This window comes from Desmodus rotundus, chromosome 9 (genome assembly GCF_022682495.2).
Source record: "Desmodus rotundus isolate HL8 chromosome 9, HLdesRot8A.1, whole genome shotgun sequence".
In the NCBI taxonomy this organism is placed as follows: domain Eukaryota; kingdom Metazoa; phylum Chordata; class Mammalia; order Chiroptera; family Phyllostomidae; genus Desmodus; species Desmodus rotundus.
The window spans coordinates 1,909,092-1,927,810 of record NC_071395.1 but is presented as its reverse complement, the minus strand read 5'-3'; the positions used below and the strand labels follow the sequence as shown (position 1 = coordinate 1,927,810).

The following is an 18,719-nucleotide window of genomic DNA, read 5'->3' as shown; positions in this document are numbered from 1 at the left end:
AGCCTGTGGGAGGGGCCATGAGAAGAGGCAGCAGCAAGTACGAGAGGCCTGAACTAGCCATGAACTCAATACACTGGAGGGACAGAGTCAGCGACAACAAGTAAAGCACAGTGTGGCCAGAGAAAGTGCAGGACGGTTTCTTCTCACTGCCCGGGAACTTAAAGGGGACAGCTGGGGTCTGGAGAAGGTTCGGGACAAGCCAGACCCCTTCAGCCAGCCCTGGAGAGAGAGGAGGGTGGCCCTGGGGTAGAGGACGCCTGTGCCAACAGTGACAAGAGCTGAGACCTGGGGGCCCCCCGGGGCAGCGGGTAGCTCATTACCAAGAGAGAAGACAGGCCTCCCTGCCGTGTTAGGTCACGGGGTGGGGAGCCTCGGTGGCCGACCCGGACTGCAGGGTCGCAGTTGTCACAGCGTTTGAGAGTCAGAGGAACATGGAGGTGGCACCACCGATATCTTCACTGAAAAAATAAAATCAAAAAGCGACATACCAGATAAAATTCAGTGAGCTAAGTGGTTTATATTTTTAATAGAGTAAAAAATACTTAAAACCTCTGTATGGGAAACTGGGAGTATCAGTACGTAATTGAGTCCTCAGAGGTATCATTTTATTTCTGCTTCAGAGGCTCGAGAACACTTTAATTTGGTCCAAATTCTTTTGCTTAGCCATTTAAAAGACAAAGTTCACTTTCACAAAGAAGCTGAGATTTTAATTAATTGCACGTTATTTTCTAGACTCCGGGACCCCAAGTACTCATTGGGCGAGAGGGTTTGTGATGACTTTTCCCGACCAGCTCCCCTTGTCTGGCTTGTGAACACGCTTCTGAACGCACGCAGGGAGGCGGACCGTCAGCCTCTGAGGACGCCGGCCTGAAGGGACAGATGGACCAGAAGCCAGGCTGCCTGCTGGGCCCTGTGCACCGGCCAGTACAGCCTTTGTCACCGCTCTACACGTCACGGTCGCGCTGGTGTCCCTCCGAGGGGACTGGCAGACAGCTCAGGGCCTAGCAACACTCTGAGCCGTGAAGTGGTCGAGTGCAGTTTGACCTCAGACCCACTGGCGGCCGGTCTGTGGGCCGCCCACCAGACGATAGCAGGTCCCCTCACTTAGCCGTCACTTCCACCACGCAGAATATTATTCACTCCTGTAAAGACAAACTGAGCGAATAAACAAGCCAGGTCCCAAGTAAGTGCTTCACAGGAATCCTCCCACTCACTCCTTGGGGCAGCTGGGGGGCTTGGAAAGGCTGCGTCCCTCGCCCAGGTGGTCAGGAGAGCAGTAGACTGCCCGGAGGGCGGTGGACGCAGGCCCTCTTGCACCCGGAGCCTGGGCTGGCAGCTGCCCACTCCCCGTCCGCTCCCATCCGTGTGACGAGGTCTCAGCCAGGTCAGGCATGTAGCTCAGGGGCCAGCAGTGGCCGCTCCTTAGCTGTATCACCGTGGGGTGACCCCGCGTCTCGGCAGGTCAGTGCTGTATTTCAGTGGGCGCATGCGTGAAGGCCTACCTGATGAACTCAGTCGCCAGACCCCCAAGCTCAGGTCCCTGCAACCTGCTTCTCCCAGTTGCATGGCTGCAGCGCAGCAGAGCCGGGTTCCAGCCTCCAGCTCAGTAGAGCTTCATGGGGCAGTGAGGTCTACTAGGGTCCCTGCAATAGGTGACCGAGTGTCCGCACCAACGTACTTACTGCCAGACGGGACGTGGGCACACTGGTTAAACCCGCAAACTTCGGTGTTCTTTTTTCAACAGGACTGTATTTGTAGAACTTGGGAAGGATTACTATGCATCAAATGAATGGTTGAAAGTGTGATTAGTGCAGGAACTTGACTAAGTGTTCAGCTAAGTCAACTCTTGTTGCTTCACCCGAGTTGTCAAGTCAGTTACGCTGACTCTCCTCCTGATACTCATTTTCTGCGGCTGAAGTGAGCTTGGAGTATGCACTAGGGCTCAACGGGCAGACAGATGGGAAGGGACTCCGAATGTATAGCTTTCCAACCCTGTATCACATTCAGAACGGAAACCGTGGAGTTAAAGTTTTATCTTCTTAAAACTGATGTTGCTGCTCAGGTTTTTGTGTTGTCAGAGTCAAGAGATCTGTTTCTTAATAGGTTTATTTCTTCTTTAATCACTATTTGCCCTGTTGAGCTAGTTCCATTCCGAAGGTTAATGTCATTCGAAGCCATTGTGGATTCTTTGAAACAGTTTACCTATAGTGTTTCTAGAGACAAGCATTCTGGAAGACCTGTGCGTTGCATTACCAGGCGTTCTTTCATGGAACCAACCCTTACTAGTTAATATGTTTTGTTTCAGGCTCTGAGATGAAACCCTGCACCTTCCAAAAAGCTGCCTTTGTGCAGACGTAGCTGTGAGCTCCAACACGACCCAGCGAGTGCCAGGCATCGTTTTCCTTGCTCACTGCCTGGCCACGCTCTGTCGTTCGGATGACCCCTGGGCCGCACGGGGCACTCAGTCACAGAGGCCTTTTCACACTGGGTAGAGGTTTCTAAGCCTTCTAAAAATAAAGACTAGAGTAACGTCATGTTTTCAATGCCCTGGGTTTGTTGTACTACACAACTCAGCTATAATTACAGCCAATGAGTCTCTGTTTCAAAACTGTGTCTGTCAGTCCCCAAAACGAGTCCTTCACAAGGGAACTGTTTTATGAAAATGGGGGAGAAAGGGAAGTTCTTCCTGGTTTCCGCTCAACCAGAAAGTTTTGTTTCTGGTTGTTATAGTAGTATTATGCATAAATATAAACGAACCTTTTGGTGGTTTGGGGCTTTTTGTTTGGGTTAGGGTATCCAGGATAATAATAATAATAAGTGTCACTTAATTTCTCGGACAAGAAACGATCACATTGCAAAATGCTGGGCGTTGTCTGTTTCATGGATGGTGCCCACAATTTAAGGGAAAAGGTCTGTGACCTCATCAAAGTGGCCGTTTTGGTTGTGCCTCAGCTGTCTTTGTCTTTGGCAGCATTCCAACATGGACAGGCTTGCAAGGGAGGCAGTTCTAGGAAGCATCTCCTCATCCAGACTCTGCTCCCCCGGACTCAGCACCAGGATGCTGAAGTCCCGTAATCCCTCTGTCCTGCCCATGCATTCTGTGTCCCTGTTCCAATGTTAACTGTAGATGGTTGACACGTTAGGTCTTATCAGGCAGCTGGGACACTTTGGGTCTTTTCCTGGGAGCCTGGACACCTGAGTTCATTGATAAAAATGTACTGTTTTCTGGCAACCAGACAAAGAACAAGACTGAGTGTGCTCATCCCGGTGGTGGGAGAGGCTGTGGTGGGGAGAGGAAGACCCTTTGCCCCCAGCGGCCCTGTGACACATGCGTGGCAGGTGGTGGTTCTGGGACAGAGTGCTACCGCGGCACCTGGCACTTGGCAAGCACAGGTGCCCACACTGCAGGTAAGGGTTGGGGACTCACAGGCAGGCACCGTGCCGTGGTGCCACTGCCTGGCGGGCGCTGTGGAGTGCTGAGTCCCCAGCATGCGCACGCGCTCTCAGTGCCCGCTCTCAGGGACCTCTGCTGGGAGCCTGGTTCCTGCGCCCTTGTCCCCAGTGTCGAGCTTTGGCCTTGGAAAGTGGGGCAACTGGCCGCAGATCCCAGGGTGAATGAGAGCAGGGCCAGGCGGAGCACCGGTTTGATTCCCAGACTGAGGTGACTTCGCGCCTCTGTGTGTGTGTGAGAGAGAGAGAGATCTGTGTCCATGTCTCTGTTCCCCATCTGCTCCTACGTATGATCTGGGTGGCTCTGCACGTGGCTCTGTGGAGCTCACTTGTACTGCATGTGGCTCTGTGGAGCTCACTTTTACTGCACGTGGCTCTGTGGAGCTCACTTTTATATAGGGATCATGCCAAGGTTAGCTGGACTTTCAAAAACACGTCAACACTTAAAAAGTATTCTGTTTCATAACTGTCCAGTTAACTCTGAGGAAAGCACAGACCAGGTGACCTTCAGGGGCGTCATGGGAACAGTGGCTCAGGCAGGGTCCCTGTTCACTCTTGGCCAGTGTCCGGGAGGTCGGCAGCCCTGCGTGGTTGCGCTCTGTCGCTCCGCACAGGTCGGCCGCTGCCCTCACGGGCCTCAGATGTCTTCCTGGCCGAGGCCGCCGGGGAAGCGAGTAGCAGGACAAGGCCGGGCATAACTTGACTTCCACAGCCAGAGACCTCCTGCTAACGGGGGACCTCTGCCTCTGAGTCCCTGTGCCACGCATTTAGCAATGCACTACTCACTTTCTGGGTCTTTTGTTGTATTGAGCTTTTAACTACATATTACATGTGCATATTATTATTCGTCCTCCCAGCCACCGCCCCCCATGAAGTCCTGACCACTTTGCCTAACCTCCGGTCTCCCACAGGCCCCAGATGGGCCGCCAGCTGTTGGACTGGAGTTGCACTCGGGGCTGCTGTCGGGCTGTGCAGCTCGACACTCTTAGGTTTTCAAATACAGGCAGCACCCAGACTGTGAATGCAACTGCCCCAGAAGTTATTTTATACATCGGATTTTGGAACTCTGTAAAAACAATATGCATATTGGTTATATTTCCAAATCAAAGTACACCATTCAGCCCATATGTATGTGAAGTGTACTGATCCCCCCAAACACTGTAAAACTGCATTTTCCTACAGAGCACAGCTGCCGCGGGGGAGTACAGCTAGGCTGACTCACCGTCCCTCACCTGCACTCCCAGACTGCCCGGGGCAGGGAGGTCCGCCCCCCCCACCCCTAGGTGTTAGGCCCGAGGTCAGCACGGGACCCTGCGGCAGCGGAGCGGTGACTGGCCTCCTCCTGGGGCCCCCTGGGCGTCTCTGGTGCTGTGGGGTGTCCTGCAGGATGTCGTTTGTTTCTTTCCTCCCCTCCCCTCGCCTCGTTGCTGCCCAGGGGTGGGGAGGCAGGGAGAATGGGGGGAGTTGCCTCCCCCTCCCTTTTCTTAGGCAGAGGGGGTCTGCGCATCCGAGGGGGAGCTGTGCGAAGGCGGGGCCTCCTGGAGGGCGGAGGAGAGGGTTTGTCTCGGACCCGCCCGCACCAGCACAGCCCCGTGCGGGTGCAGCGCGGAGGGCAGCGGGACTGGACGCCGTCCACCTCACCTGTGGGCAGCAGCAGGGGGGCAGGGACGGGGCCGTGGCAGGGGAGGGAGTAGCACGTTGCCAGCGCCTCTGTTTAAACGTCGGGCCGTGTCTGTGAAACGGGACAAAACCCACTTAGAGGTCCCTCAGTTGCTAGTCCGGTCACACAGCTGCCGTTTCGTTTTCCAAGGAAGGTGGGCCGTAGGGCCTCGGAGAGGGGACCCAGATGTGCCGCACGGTGCGCGGGCCCCTCCGCCCCTGTGGGCTTCGTGGGCTTCGCCGCGGGCCGGGCCTCAGCACACCCGCGGCTCCTCTCGGGTAGCGCCGGCGGGGGCGGGGGCGCCAGCCCGGCCCAGCCCAGGGCTCCGGCGGCCCCCACCCCTCCGCCCACTGCTCCCTCCTGTCCGCTCCTCACCTACATGGGTGTGCGGGAAACGGGCTCTGCCTGCAGCCCCGCGGCCCCAGGGAAGGGAGCGCAGGGGCTCTGCCAGCGGGACCAGGGAGCCTGCCCTGGGCGGGCAAGTGCAGGGGAGGGAGCGGCAGGGGGGCGGGTAGGGTGACTCCCCGGGAGCGGTCAGCTATTAATTACATCAAGGGTCCGGGACCGGCCACCACGACTGAAATAGGCGCCCCCCCCCCCACACACACACACGCGTAGGGGCTTCGCCTTCACTCCCTTCCCGCAGCGCACTGCCGGGCCGGCCTCGGAGCCAGGCGCGAGAGCGCGGAAAGCCCAGACCGCGCGCAGGGCTGCCTTGAGTGCAGCGTCCAGAGTACACGCGCTGATTACCGGGAATGGAGGTGAAATCACATGTCTCGTCAATAGGACCACAGAACCCTCATACGATTGTTGCACAAGTTAAACTAAGATGGTTACTGGGACTAGATGTGGGGAATTAATTCATTTTCCACTGGAAACCTGGGTTTAACGACGAACAGCTGAGCGCCGCTCAGACTCGCCTCCCGTGCGGCAGACGCGGGACGGGATCCCCCGCCCCCGCCGCGCCAGCGCGCAGGGTGAGCGGTCACCTTCCTGCGGCCGAGCCGGGCCCGCCGAGGGCGTCCCCAGACACCAGCGCCCGTGACTGTAGAGACCCTTAGCCAGCTTTCCAAGTGGGGCGAGGGCTCCGGGACTAAGGGCGAGCCGACAGAGCCGCTAGGAACAGCTGGCCTGGGGGCGCAGCGGCAGGCTTGGCTGCGGGCCTCTGCCCTACACAGCCGGGCAGGTGTTGGGTGGCGGAGGCGTCTTCTCTGGTTGGAAAGGAAACGTGGCTTTAAGGGGCCTCCCGGCGACCCAGCAGTAACCGCTCGACCGGAGTCGTCCGGGCACCGGGAGGAAAGTGGGCGGCAGGAAGCGCACAGGCTCCGGCCCCCTCCCTCCCCGGGCGCGGGACCTGAGCGTCGACCACCGAATGTTGGGGCCTCGGCGGTGGCGGGCGCAGGGGTGCCGGGCCGAACGGGGCGCCCTGTCCTGCAGGAGCTCAGTTCGGTAAATCGGCTTCAACATGCCCCGTTGGGCCGGAGCACTTTCCCCCGGGGCCTCCGGGGGAGAACTGCAGCTGGACCCGTCCACGCTGTTCTGGGCAACACCAAGGCCAGGAGGCCGGCGCGGGGGCGGGGGAGAGAGGGCCGCGGGGCGGGTGCCGGGCGGGGCCGCCGCGCGCGGGCCGTGGCCGTGCTGCCCGCTGGCTCGGGGCGGCCGGACCGTCCTCCGCACCAGCACCACGGCCCGGCTTAGGCGCAGCGAGGTCGCGTTGGGCGGCGCCAGCCACGGGTTGGGCCGGCCGGCCAGGCCGGCTGACAGCGGGAGCCGGGCGGGCCCAGAGGAGTCCGCGCCCGCAGCCAGTGGGTGGCGACGTTCCGGCTCGTGCGGCCGCCGGCTACCTGGGCTGTGGTCCAGCCCGCGCCCAGCGGAGCTCCAGACCTCAGCACCGCGGGCGCCTGGCGCGGAGACGCGAGAGGGGAGGCGCGCGGGGAGGGAGGCGGTCCGCGCGGGGGCCGCGGCGGGCTCGGGCCGGGGGCTCCAGGGACCCTGAGCCCCGCCCCGCCCCTCCTCCCCTCCTTCAGGACCCGAGGCGCCGGGGACATGGACCAAACCCCCGCTGGTCTGGCACCATGATGCCCGTCCGCTTGGTGGTGGCTCTGATTTTAGGGGCGCTCCCCGAAGTGGTCAGCGCTGATCTGGTCCTCGGGTACCCCCTCCACTACCGTCATCGCCACCCGCCCCCTGCGGCTCCCCACTTTTCCTACCACCTTTCCACCCTGCAGTGGCCGCCGAGGACAACCCCGTCCCTGCTGGCGCGCGCCCCGCGGCCCTGGCCGGCGCCTGGTGCGCAGCGCCCGCTCCCCCTCCATGCGGGGCACGCGTCCCGGCCGCACCCCGGGGACTGCCCTGCGGGCGGGCCCTGGGTCAACGTGACGGACTTTGGCGCCCCATGTCTGCGCTGGGCAGACGTGCCACCCCTGCTGGAGCGGTTGCCCCCAGAGGGCTGGGCTCCCCTGCGAGGGCAGCGCCACAACTTCTGCCGGAGCCCCGAAGGCGCGGGCCAGCCCTGGTGCTTCTACCGGAACGCCCGGGGCCGGGGGGACTGGGGCTACTGTGACTGCGGACACGGTGAGCGGCCTGGGGCGGCAGGACTTGGGCGGGCAGGGAGCTGGCCTGGCGGGGGGAGGGCGTGGGGCTGTGGGGCTGTGGGGGTGCGGTGCCCGGGGTGGTGGCGGCGGCACTGAGTTACCGGGCACGCGCCTTGGTACCTGGGCGTTGAACTCACAAGGTGAGCTGTGTGTGCGGTCGGCAGTGCTGGTGGAGGCTTCCGGCCGGGCTCCGCTCTGCGGGCCTGGGTGCGGGCTTGTGGCCGGCTGGCCACCGTGTGTGTGCTTGTGTGTGCGTGCACGCTGACGTGCCCCGGGGGACGTGCCCCGGGGGACGCGTGTTCTCTATCTAGATCAGCTTGCCTTCAGGGCGTTACAATATTTACACAGAAGAGGCGCGGCAGAGGAGAGAGAGTCTCTCATTACTTGTTCTGGAAAGGGAAGTGCTGAGTGTAATAGGACAACCCCCCCCCCCACCCGATTTGGAAAGATGTGCAACAGTTGCTTTACTTCCATCATTGACCTCTGTTTGAAAAAGTGTGGCAGAATCTCTGGGCCAAAATAAAGCTCGGCGAGGTGACGCTGCCATTCTGGGGCAGAGAGCGGTTGGTATCATCACCGGCCAGAGAAGAGAATGGGAAGGGGGTAGAGACAAGAACCATCTTGGGGAAGAAACAGCTCCATGGGGGTTAAGTTCAGCCCTGGAGGAGGCTGCTCTTTAGCTGTGCGTGTGATTTGTGGGAAAGCGGGACTTGGTGACAGAGGAGGTCCGTAAGATGCTCTGGTTTTGTGGTGATACAGGCATCACACGAATAGATTTAATGAGAGTGAATAATCTGCCTCACAATAGTGCTTCGGTTTGAGTTTGGGGTTTTGTTTAATATGAAGCCTTTCTTTCAGTAGCTGCAGAAGAAAACCTTACGTCCTTCAAAGTGTAAATTTTCCTAAGAAACAATTAGCAGCTTTCCATCTGAGCTGCAGGGCGGGGCTGTCACCAGTGGGGATTCTGAAAGACGCAGGTTTGGGAGGCGGTTTGGAGGTCGGCTTTCACAGCGCCGCTCCCCTCCTACTGAAGTTTTATTTCTCTGTGCCTCCGATTGCATCAGTGCTTTGAGTTAAAGGAAAGCACGAGGAGGGTTGAGAGCGATTACCCTTCACCCTATGGAGTGAAGTCATCGCTCTCCTTGCCGCCGTGGCCAGAATGACAATGTGGCCATGAAATATCTGTGTGATGTCAAGCCGAGAGCCCCCGCACGGTTTCAGCATTTGCTGAGAGAGATTGTTCGCAGTGAAAGCTTGTGCTCAGCAAACATTGACAGTTTTCCATTGTCCTACTATTGTATTGTGTTTCATCTTTTGTATATAGATGCAGAGAGAAGAAAAGCAACATTTAGAGTTGAAACACTGTCGTGATTTGTTGCTCTCTGGTTCTTTTTTTTAAATTATGTTATTGTTGTTCAGTTATAGTCGTCTGCACTTACCACCTACCACTCCCCACCACCCCACCTTCCCCTTGGTTTTGTCCATGTGTCCTTTATAATTATTCCTGAAACCACCCCCCTTCCCCCCATTATCTCTTCCCGCCTCCCCTCTGGCTACTGTCAGATTGTTCTTAATTTCAATGTCTTTGGTTATATTTTGTTTGCTTGTTTCTTTTGTTGTTTAGGTTCCAGTTAAAGGTAAGATCATATGGTATTTGTCCCTCACTGCCTGACTTATTTCACTTAGCATAATGCTCTCCAGTTTCATCCATGCCGTCGCAAAGGGTAGGAGCTCCTTTCTCTCTGCTGCATAGAATTCCAGTGTGTAAATGCACCACAGCTTTTTGATCCACTCATTTGCTGACTCTGACCTTACACTCCAAGTGGGGGAGTAGCTGGCCCTGTGACCCCTCTCACCCCCTGGTGTCAAGCAGAAGCTCAAACCTCGTGGCAGCGCAGCCCTGTGGGAAATCAGTGCTCCCGGCTGGACCCCCAGACTGAGCTCCAAACCTTCACGACAGCCGTGTGCGCTTCCCAGAGTCAAGGGACTGAACAGTGGAGAAGCAAAAGAAACCAACAGAGGGGACATACAAGCCCCCACCCCCTAAGTAAATCCCCCAATCCAGCAACGCCACCTGCTGGCTAGGGGACCATTTAAGTGCTTTCACAGACTCAGGATAACCACTCTGTCCCTTATTTTTCACTTTCTGGTCAGGCACTGCTCATCCCTTCGAGACGCCTGGCACATGGCGTCCCGCAGGGCTCTCTGGTCCTCCAGTCACTGAGGAGTGTGAGCAGAGCTCTCGTGGCGTGGTGAAAGAATGTGGAATGGGGATTTAGAAAACACGGGGGGTTGCTTGTGGCTCTGCGAGGAGCACGCAGCGCTGGCGCCCTTTTCTGGAGAAGAACCGTACGGAACTGGGGTGCTCTCGGAGGGCTCGGCTCTCAGCTGGCCCTGAGACAGCCCAGCCTGACGAGAGCGCCGGGTTAGCCAGCGTGTGTGCGTGCGTGTTCTCCGTCACTCTCCCAGCACCGCTGTAAGGAAGTGCGTGTGCTCCCTTCACAGCCCGTTTTGCTCAAGCTCTTCAGTTACACAGGCAGAACTGCCCGTGGGGCCTGAAGACCCTTCTGTAGCCTGCGGTCTGGTCTGAGAGGAAGGCGGACGGGAATCATCTTTGGTCCGGTGTGTGTGATTTGCAGTCTGTTATGATTTAAAAATACCCAGGGATTTTTTCCTTCTCTTTTTCCTTTACAAAAACAACTAGGACAAAAGGAGAGGAAATTTATAGTCGTGAGATCCCTCCTTCAGAAAGTAAGCTGGAGGCCAGAGCCACTTATCTAGTTGCATCAGGAGAAATGAGGAAGTCGGCGGAGGGAGGTGGAGTCGCTGGCAGCAGGGACCTCAGGTGGGTGGCCCGGATGTCTGAGAAGGAGAAGGGTGAGGCCGGCCCTGGCCAGTCCGTAGTAAAGGGTCATTGCAGGAAAGGCACCCAGGCTCAGCACAGACAGTGAGTTCCCAGGGTGAGTTCCCAGAGTCCCCGGTGAAGTCATGGCCTAGACTGGCTCAGGAAGGCGTGCTCCCAACCAGAAGTCAAGGTGATGGAGGTGCTGGAGACCCTTGGGTACTGTCGGGGAAAGCCATGGGTGGCGGCAGAACCCACCTAAGTGAACGTGTGGCATGGTGACCCTGTGGACTCACGGCAGCCCCCATTCTGGGACGGTCCTGCTAAGTAAGGATCAGGCGTGTGGCACCTTGTGTGGGGTGTAGAAAATGGCACCGCTGCCGTTTCGTGACCTGTGTGGGGTGCCAACAGCCTGGCTCCTCCCACTTCTGCAGGGAGGGCGAGTGGGCAGCATAGCTGACTGGGAGGGGAGTCACCTCCATCCCCCGGGTCACAGCCAAGGGGCAGTGGCTTAACTCCATTTTCAGAGGTTCTCTCTGTCACAGCTGCGAGTGGAACCAGCTGCAGGTGACTGGTGACCAGGGGGTAGAACAGGTGCAATAAGCGATGCTGGCCCGAACAACTGGGATTTCACCAGAAAGCACGGTTCATAGCTCCGACCTTTTGTCACGTGCTGCTGGTGTGGCGTGCGCACCTACCCCGCCCCTCGACTCTCCTGATGCAGAGAGACAGAGCGGGAAGGGGACCTTGGTCTGCAGGCGGCGACCTCCCAGTCCTCCCGGTGTTGAGAGTGAGGGTCTCGGACACAGCGGGCTGAGAGCTGTCCCTTTTTAAAAAGGCTGCACCTCAATTCTGTTTAGCAGATGCTGAAACACACTTATTAGCGATTCCAGATTTGATACATTTCCTGACTGCATTTTAAATATTGAGCTCAGTCTGCTTTTCAGGCTAAGGCAGATATATTGTAAAATACATTTATTTCCCAGAAATATACCCACATTTACAGTATATGGCAAATAATGTTTGACAAAGGAATCAAAAACACACAGTGGAGAAAAGAAAGCCTCTTCAGTGAGTGGCGCAGAGAATGGACGTTAGGAAGCCACATGCAAATGAATGAAACTAGACTACAGTTTGTCCCCATGCACAAAAATAACTCACAGTGGATCAGAGACCTAAACACAGGACCTGAAAGAATGAATTACGTAGAAGAAAGCAGAGGCACCAAACTCATGGGCCTTGGTCTTAGGGAAGATTTTGTGAATTTGACCCTAAAGATAAGGGAAGTAAAGGGCAGAATAAATGAATGGGACGACGTCTTCTAAACTAAAAATCTTCTGCACAGCAAAAGAAACAAAAAGGCAACCAGCCAAATGGGAGGTGACAGTTGCAAACAACAGCCCTGGCAAGGGGTTAACATCCAAACCACATAAAGAACTCACACAGCTCAGCACCAAACAAACCTATGAAAACCGGGCAGGGAACCTGGACAGACACCTGTCCCAAGACGACATACGAATGGCCAACAGGTTTGGGAAAGACCATCAGCTTCACTGCCTCTGAGGGGAAGCAGATCAAAACCACAGCGAGATGCCACCACACCCCTGCTAGAGCGGCTGCTGTCAACAAGGCGGCAACAGCAAGCGTGGGAGCGGTTGTGGGGGAGAGGAACCCTCAGTCGCTGCTGGTGGGACTGTGAACTGGTGCAGCCACTGTGGAAAACGGCCTGGAGGCTCCTCAGAACAGTGAGAATACAGCTACCACATGACCCAGAAACCCCTCTCCCGGGCGTCCACCTGAAACATTTGAAAGCATCTGTTCACAGAGATATGTGCACCCCTGCTCTCATCGCAGCATCAGTCACAGTGGCCAAGGCACGGACCCACCACGGTGTCCTCCGATAGAGGACTGGACAAAGAGGACGTCGTGCACGCATACAGTGGAGCACTTCCTGCTCAGCCACAGGAAATGGTGAAGCACTACCGTTTGCGACAGCATGCGTGGGCCCTGAGAATAGCATGCTAAGTGAAATAAGTCAGAAATAGCGAACGACCACATGATTTCACTCACACGTGGGATACAAAACTGAAGCTCACAGACACACACAGTGTGGTGGTGACCGGCGGGAAGGGGGTGGGGTTAGTAGAGGGTAAAGGGGGCCAAATACACAGTGAGGGAAGGAGACTTGACTGTGGGTGGTGAGCACAGTGCAATAACGTATCGTAGAGATGTGCACTTGACTCCTCTATGATCTTATTAACCTGTGTCCCCGCAATATGTTTAATCTTAAAAAGATAAATAAAATACTTTGAGTTAGGGTATTATCTATTAGTATGAACACTTGTTTAACGAAGAAAATAGATACCTGGTTACTATTGCCTTTTATGAGTGATTATCTGATATGTATACATCCATATGCATATATGTACAAGAAAATAGATACCTGGTTACTATTGCCTTTTATGAGTGATTATCTGATATGTATACATCCATATGCATATATGTACACACACATACATGTATATCATTGAGTGTGAGCATGCGTGAGTTTAGGGAATATCTGTAAGAGTAATTCGATCCATGATTGGGAAGGCAAACCTAATTATCCAGCAATAAGGCCCTACCAGAGTCTCTTCATTTGATGGGTACTCGGCAGCCACTGAAGGGATAATTGTTTACATATTGATGCATGCGCTTACGACACTTTTAAGGGGGAAATGCTATGATAATAGCCTTTTAAGGGGAGAAAATGGATACAGAATTCACGAAGATGCCTGTAGAAAAGTTGGAAGCGCAGACAGTGATAACTGTGAACCTGAGTGTGGTGTGGCTTGGATTATTTAGGATGGTTTTGAGGGCAAGAGTGGAAAGCTGGGTTCAAACTGACTCGAGTGAGAAGGGCAGTTGTTGGTCGTGCCAGGGGAAGTGTGCCTCCGGCCTGCTCCAGCTGTGGCCTGGATGCCCCGGACTCCCTGGTTTGCCCTGATACTCTCCAGAAGCCCTGGTTCGCTGAGGGCGGCTCTGATCCCTGGGGCAGTGGCCACTGCAGCTTCCGCACTCAGACGGACAACCTGCAGAGCAAAGAGTGGTTCTGCCCCTCCTCTCGGGCGCCCCTTCCTAGCACCCACCTCCCCCTACTTCCTGCTGCTTTTCACTGGCCCGGCTGGTCCCACGGTCCCCTGGCCCTCTCCGGAAGGACAGTGCCGGACAGTGCCGTGAGTGACCGTGATGAACTGGGTGCATCAGGGTTGGCTGGACCACCTGGGGACCCTGACAAGGGAAGCCAGGTAGTCACTGAGGGGAACCCACTGGGTCTGCTAAGAAGTATGGTTGAGGTTTGTCCTTACATTTGGGAAACTTAATGCAATTAAAAATAGTGACCTGTAATTTAAAAAAATTGCGCTGTGAACTGCTACATGCATTTTCTCAGCCATAAGCAGATGAACAACATGTAGACCTTGGTTTGATTGGTAAAGCATGTGTACTTGGTTTAAGATGCCATTTGCAAGCATAGCAAATTTGTCTGAATGAATCATTGTGTAGTTGTTGAGAATGTGGAAGTTCAGTTGTGAGGTAAACAGGGTTTCATTCTGAAGTTTAAGCCCCCCGAATTTACTCGTGAAGGACACAGCCCTCGGAGCCCCCATGTAGTCTGCCTGGGGAAAGGCGCGTGTCATGGCCTGAGATCGCCCTCTGCGCCTGGTGTGCTGTGGTCAGAAACTCAGGAAGCCTTCATTTCTGCCTCTTTCACATCTTACTTTTCCAGGGCAGTCTCACCCTTGCACCCTCCCCCCTGCCCGCAGACCAGCACGGTGTTGAAAACAGTTACTGTGCGCAGAATTATGACTAATGAGCTTTTTCCTCCCACGAGCCAGGCATGCACACTCAGCCTCGGTACTCTTTACTAGGGTCACAAACTGCAGGAAGCGCTGGTGCTTGTGACAAGGCAAGGAGATTCACTAAACGGCCGCTGCCTCCACACCAGGGGCGGAATTTACAGAGGTGGGTCAGAGACCTCCCGTGTCTCCGGGATGAGGACCCCCTGGCTGGCTGAGGTGTCAGAAGATCGCCCGGCACCCTCATGGCCTTTCCTGTGACAGCTGCTCTGGAGACAGGCGCGTGGGTTGCTGTGAGGCGGGGTTGGACCTCATCACCCGTGGTGCACCCTGTGCTGGGAATACTCACGCCGTCGCTTACGTGTGAACGGTTCAGACACACGAGCCACGAAATTTCCTGCGAGAATTACACGCATTACTGTTAGTACACCATAACTTAACCACATGTAAAGTCTACTTCTTTTGCGTAACCCTGTGTAGTGTTTTAAACCATGGGGTAGTTGACAAAGTTGATGTGGTTCCAGAAAGCCCGGTGTGAGTGGGTGGAGTCGCCATCTCGTTGTGACCCAGGCAGGCCCAGACTTTCTCCGAGCACCGATACTGTCTGCGTGAACAGGGCGTGGCGGTGAGTGTGAGCCAGGGGTGTGAGCTAATGGAGGCAGATGCACTCCAGCTGGGTCTCGGGCCAGGGCGCTGACTGCTGTGCGTGTTCAACGAGAATTTGATTTCGTTTTGACGTGGCGTGGTTTCAGTAAAATCTATCCCACACTGCTAAACCCGGTTTCAGTTACGGGTAAATATAACCGCAGACGAGAATAGTGTGCGGGAAGAAGATAACATCAGAATTAACCTAGCTCCCAGCCGTACCTAAAGACTTCCACTAACAGCCCCCGCAGTTCAGTCGTTTCCAGGCAGTATGATTTTTTGGGGTTTATTTCATAATTGAGGTAGGAAATGGTCATTTCCGGGCTGCGGGCGCTCCTGTGGGCTGCCTTGTTGCCAGGTCACGTTTGCTAGATGGGTTTGGCGGTTCAGACAGAAGGGGAGAGCCAACGTGGTGATGGACATCTGGGGTAGCAACGGGCACCTGGGGTAGCAACGGGCTTGTTACATCGTCACGGGCTCTTTGCCTGAGTGGGGAGACAGTGCTCCCGTGTCTGCATCTGCTCAGGTGGTTTGGGCCACAGCCTCCGGAGCTGGACACGGAGGGAAATGAGTGACAGGTTTTAGGGTCTCAATCACTTCAGCCATTCTGAGAGAAGAGGTGAAGCGAGAATGAAGTAAACCCCCAAACAAACAAAAAAACACTACCTGCCTTCAGCCACTGTACATGGTGTGAATTGTGTGTTCACATTGTCGTTACCTTGGAGCATATCGCTATACTGACTTTTTAAAAGCTCTCAAAAGATTTTTAAAAGAATCATGAACTTCATGGGACTGTACGCCATTAAGAAATGCTCCGAGCCTAAGGCAGATGTCTCGGACGCTGCAGACTCTGTCCCGGCCTCCGGGACAGGCTGAGCGGTGGGGAGGGGGCTGTTAGGAGGTGCCTGGGGGTCTGTTGGTGTTGGGTGGCCCTGCAGGAGCCTGGGAGTCCCTGCCAGGCCCGTGGCCTTTCTGGGGTGGCGGCCCTCGTGCTCACGTGGTGAAGGGGGAGCAGGGTGAGAGTGGGTTTCCTGCCATCAGCAGGGGCAGTTCCACGAGGTGGTGCTCACGGGCAGTTTGCTGGTCTGAGACATGGTGGGGGACCCACGGGCAGATGGGGGCTCCCGGCTCTGTCTTTGTGCTGGCTGATGTCCCGGTGACGGCTCCACTTCCTGCGGCCCCCCCCCCCCCCCCAAACACCTAGTCCTTTAGGTGACACTCGCCAGTCCTTCGTGGTCGTGGTTGGTGATGTCTCATGCAGTACTACGATGATTCAACCTGTGTGAGTGGAGCTCCAGTCTGTCGTCACCGCTAGACCTTGCTTCCAGCCTTCTGACGGGGGTGACGTGCTGGTGGTGGCGCCGGGGCGAATAGAGAGGTGAGAGGTAAATGTGTCACCCCCAGTAACGTTTGTTGGCGGTGGGCGAACGGCTTCTCTGAAGTGAAACAGGCTCCTGGCATTTGCAACGTGCGCACTAGGACGTATTATGTGGTTCTTCGTAGAGGAGACTTTTATGATTAGAAATAGTGACATCCGGCTAAACCCTTCAGACGTAGTTCTTCACACCACTCACCGGGAGAGCCCGGCTGCCCGGCCCAGTCTGACGCAGGGGCAGGTGCACGGGCGAGGGCCACGCTGCACCCGGAGTCGTTGGGTGCGGCAGCGCAGTGCTGACCCCGTGTGTTACTGCCTTTGGTTTGGATCACCTGGCATTGAACTCGTCACCGGAGGTAGGATACGCTCCTCTTAAATAGTCACGTTTTCAAGGATGACGATGGGGACAGTAACAGTGGTCAGTGACCAGGCCAGTGCAACTGAGATGAATGCATCATCTGTGACTCTAATGTTTTTGGAAAATTATGCTAAGTCCATGCAAAATAATATGCAAAATAATAATAAAATAATTTTGAAATATTATAAATACCAGAATTTTTTGGTAGGACTTAATTTCTTCACCTGTGAAATAAAAGCCTTTCTAAGTGACTTTCCCCAGGATTTTTCAAAGTTCTTAAGGTGTCCAGAGTTTGAGCTGTCTCTGCTATAAACATCTCGGTTGCCACCCTCAGGGCCTGCCCCTCCCACCTGGGCCTTGATCCCCACTCAACGGATAGAACTTGAAATTATCTTCCCAGTGGTCCTTGAGTTTAAATTTTCGTTCTTTAAAGACTGAAAATAATGACCCACACCGGGGACTGTGGGCAGCGGCGTGGGGGCGGCATGTGAGGGAAGGCCACGCCGGGGACCAGTTCCTCCAAAGCACGCTGCCCCGTGCCAGCCCCCTGCGGCTGCGAGTACCAGGCTGCGTGGGAACGCAGACGAGTCTTTGGGAGTGTAGACCTCCTCTGTAGGTCACTCTACTTGAGGATGAAGGGGCAAGTGTTTTACTCTTTCTGTGGAGAGAGAGACCCGAAGGGAGATGATAGAACCCAGCCAGTGGCGGCGAAGTCACAGGCAGCGCCCTGACTTTGGTCTGTGCGCTTAGCCGAGCCCCCCCGGAGATGACAGGTGTGTATGGGTGACGGGAATGCCGGTGGGATGGGACCTGAGGCTCGGGGTGCTGCAGGGGACCTCAGGCTCCCGCTTGCATGTTTCTCCTGTTGAAACTACAGTGACGCTTTCTGTCTGCCGGATAAACCGACATTGCTGTGAGGATGTTAATGACCGAGACCCCTGCTCGACCCTCATGTATTGAAAGAAGCTCACGCGCGACTGGCAGAGGCTGCCTCCATGGAGAGACATGCCCACGGGCCGGTCAGCATGTCTCTGCTACCTGCCATTAAAGGTCCTGGGATTCTTTCCCCTCTAGGGTCGGTCCGGCTGCGTGGTGGCCTGGGTGAGTCGGAAGGCCTGGTGGAGGTGTGGGCCAGGGGCGCCTGGGGCGCCATCTGTAGTGGCCACTGGGATGACGCTGCCGCCACTGTTGTCTGTCACCAGCTGCAGCCCGGGTGAGTCCTCCCTGCCACGCCCAGACCCCTCGGAAAGCTTCTGAGAAGGGGGTGGGCCCCCCTGCCTCCCTTCCTCATCCTCCCTTTCCTCCTCCCCTGACCAAGGAGGACCCGGGGTTTGGGGCTGAGCCCTCCGCCTGTCACTTCCTGGAGATGCAGGCCAGGAAAGCATCCCTTGGTCTGTATCTTTAAGCAAATAATTGGTCCCAGGACGCACAGAACCTGATTCTAATCGTGATTCTTCCTCAGGAGCCAGGTGGCCCTAGGTCGCTGTCACTTGCTTAAACTTGCCACTTGCAGCTGCCCCCGATCCCGAGCTGGGGGGTGAGGGAGGGGCTGTCCGCAGCACTGGGCACGCACTGCAATGACCAGAGGCTTGCTCCGGAGCACAGGCTCCGGTGTGCAGCCAAAGGTGGTGTCTTTGCTATTCTGCTGTTCTGTTCTCGTGCCGCATTTTTTTCCAAGTACATGCCCTATGTTTTCCTTGGTCTTTATCACCAGAGATCTTAGGAAGCACAGAAAATGCCTCGTTATGAGCAGTGCAGGTGTAACAGACGGGAAGGTTTGCAGTTCACAGGTATTTCGCATCAGTGACCAGTGAGTGGCAGTACCTCACGCGATGACAGGAAAGGGAAGGCGAGTCTGCTGCACGAGTCAGCAGGGACTGACACCATCAGGGACTGGCCGGCTTCCTGCTGCCCTCCCATGCGGAGGGTGAGGAGGGAGTGCTGGGTGGAGGTGAACCT

At 55.9% G+C, this 18,719-nt stretch overlaps 1 protein-coding gene and 1 long non-coding RNA gene across 4 annotated transcripts in view; one reads left to right on the top strand and one right to left on the bottom strand.

Moving 5' to 3' along the window:
- Positions 1-492: 492 nt before the first annotated feature.
- Positions 493-8,095, bottom strand: LOC123480572 (uncharacterized). Its single transcript, XR_006656634.3, has 3 exons — positions 7,842-8,095; positions 5,092-5,182; positions 493-1,774 (listed from the first exon to the last, which is right to left on the bottom strand). It is a non-coding gene; the product is annotated as an uncharacterized lncRNA (long non-coding RNA).
- Positions 6,820-18,719, top strand: part of PRSS12 (serine protease 12) — a 58,044-nt gene continuing 46,144 nt past the window's right edge. Inside the window, exons 1-2 of one of the 3 annotated variants that reach the window (XM_053911905.2) lie at positions 6,820-7,684; positions 17,835-17,973. In XM_053911905.2, coding sequence (XP_053767880.1) covers positions 7,186-7,684; positions 17,835-17,973 — 638 coding nt within the window. In that variant the 5' untranslated portion in view covers positions 6,820-7,185. The remainder of the gene's footprint in view (positions 7,685-17,834; positions 17,974-18,719) is intronic. The other 2 variants (XM_053911903.2, XM_053911904.2) reach the window with 2 other exon arrangements.